Source organism: Egretta garzetta, unplaced genomic scaffold (genome assembly GCF_000687185.1).
Source record: "Egretta garzetta isolate BGI_Z169 unplaced genomic scaffold, ASM68718v1 scaffold448, whole genome shotgun sequence".
In the NCBI taxonomy this organism is placed as follows: domain Eukaryota; kingdom Metazoa; phylum Chordata; class Aves; order Pelecaniformes; family Ardeidae; genus Egretta; species Egretta garzetta.
The window spans coordinates 1,979,484-1,981,186 of NW_009260497.1; the positions used below are offsets into that span (position 1 = coordinate 1,979,484).

General features: G+C 50.9%; 1 protein-coding gene across 1 annotated transcript in view; it reads left to right on the top strand.

Moving 5' to 3' along the window:
- Window positions 1-770: 770 nt before the first annotated feature.
- Window positions 771-1,703, top strand: part of LOC104131319 (galactose-3-O-sulfotransferase 2) — a 4,207-nt gene continuing 3,274 nt past the window's right edge. The window contains exon 1 of the mRNA XM_009644477.1: window positions 771-790. Within this exon, the coding sequence (XP_009642772.1) occupies window positions 771-790 (20 nt within the window). The remainder of the gene's footprint in view (window positions 791-1,703) is intronic.

The following is a 1,703-nucleotide window of genomic DNA, read 5'->3' on the forward strand; positions in this document are numbered from 1 at the left end:
CCTCCTTCATTGCCTTCTCTTTCTTCAGTCTCTCTGCCATCAGTCATCTTCCACGCAGGGGTATTTCAGCAAGCAAGCCTTGCCTTGCAGGAGCTCCACAGCAGCCCCGAGTCTCTGCTTCAACTGTCTCCCTTTAATGGGTCTTGGCATTTTAAGCACCGTTTAAACATTCTGGCATTTTTCTGATCCATTTCTTTTCATACCCATTTATCTCTGACAGCACAAAGCTCTCCTTACGCTGCTTGCATGGCATTTTCACCAGCCACCTGCCTCTCATCCGAGCTTTGCCATCTGCTCCTCAAGCAGAAAATGAGCATGGATACCTCCAGATTGCCATCAGGGTTTGGGGATGCTGTGCTGCTGATGAGGGGCTTGTTCACCATGCTAGTAACTGCCTGCCTTTTGGATCCTAAGGCCTCCCAGCCTTTGCAGTCCCAAGTACTTTAGACACTAAAAATCTCCCAGGAGGAGCTGAGTGTTTCAACACAGTAAGTGAATTATTGAGAGCAGGGCAGAACTGTACCTGAGCACCTGAAGTGATGCGAAGCCACTGGAAGTAGTTCTGTAGCAAGCAAACTGCAGTTAGTTGTAATGGTAGTTCTGGAGCAAATCCACTTTTTCAGTAGCAAACCTGAATCCCTGACCAGTACCAATGGGATGCACGTGGCCACTTTGGGCAGCCCACATCTGTGTCATCGTTAGCTCATCGAGCTGGTAACTCTCCCACATGTCACAGGGCTGCCCGGAGTAGGAGATAAAGCACCACGGAGATGGAGAATCTCTGGGGCAAGTGGGTCTGTGTGGCCCCAGGCCCACTCTCTTGGTCCAAAACAGACTACTGAAGGAAGCAGGCAATGTCAACAAACACAGATCAGCTGTCAGAACGTGGCTCCCAAGCAGGCTCTGCCCAAACCCCTGCTTTCATTAATTCCTCCCGTTTAGATCCCTCCATTTCACTCTCAGTGAAGCAGCCTGTGCCTGCTCCTGAGAGGGGGAGAGCAGGCATCCAGGGCTTGCAGGCTGGACTCCCACCCAAGGAGGAGCCCACAACAGAGGATTTAACCGTATTCTCATCTCCCCTTAAGGCAATGATAGGTTGCCTGAGTAGAAACCAGCAGAAATGAAATACAAACTAATCCTTTTCTCCAGGAAGCTAAGTCCACTGACTGCTCCTTTTAAGACTAAGATTGACTGCGCTCAAGCTCCACCAGGGTTTGCAGCAAGCCCTGCAAACAGTCAAAGTCTCATGGCAATGTTTTCCATGGCCCACACGCAACCCAAAACCCCATAGCATAGTGCTGATGACTTGAAGCAATCATGCTGCCACTGGAGACTCAGATAAAACCAGATTAAAACCCAGGTCACACACTGGAATCATGGAATCATTTGGGTTGGAAAACCCTTTAAGCTCATCAAGCCCAACCGTTCCCTTAACCCTGCCATGGCACCACTAAACCCTGGCCCTGAGCACTAAGAGGCACCGTGGGGGCCCCCGTGGTAGCATCACATCTGCAGCCACAGGTGGAGCCTGCACAGGTGGCAATCATCTCCAACAGCAGGCATCAAGAGAAAGGGAAAACAAAATTTTGTCATCTTTGTTTATAAAGAGAGGGTCCCGATATTTCGGGGTGAGGCAGGGCAGAGCAAACACAAGGAGTGCCTGGTCCTGCTGCCGAAGGGGGAGCTCAGGCCGGGCCAGGAAG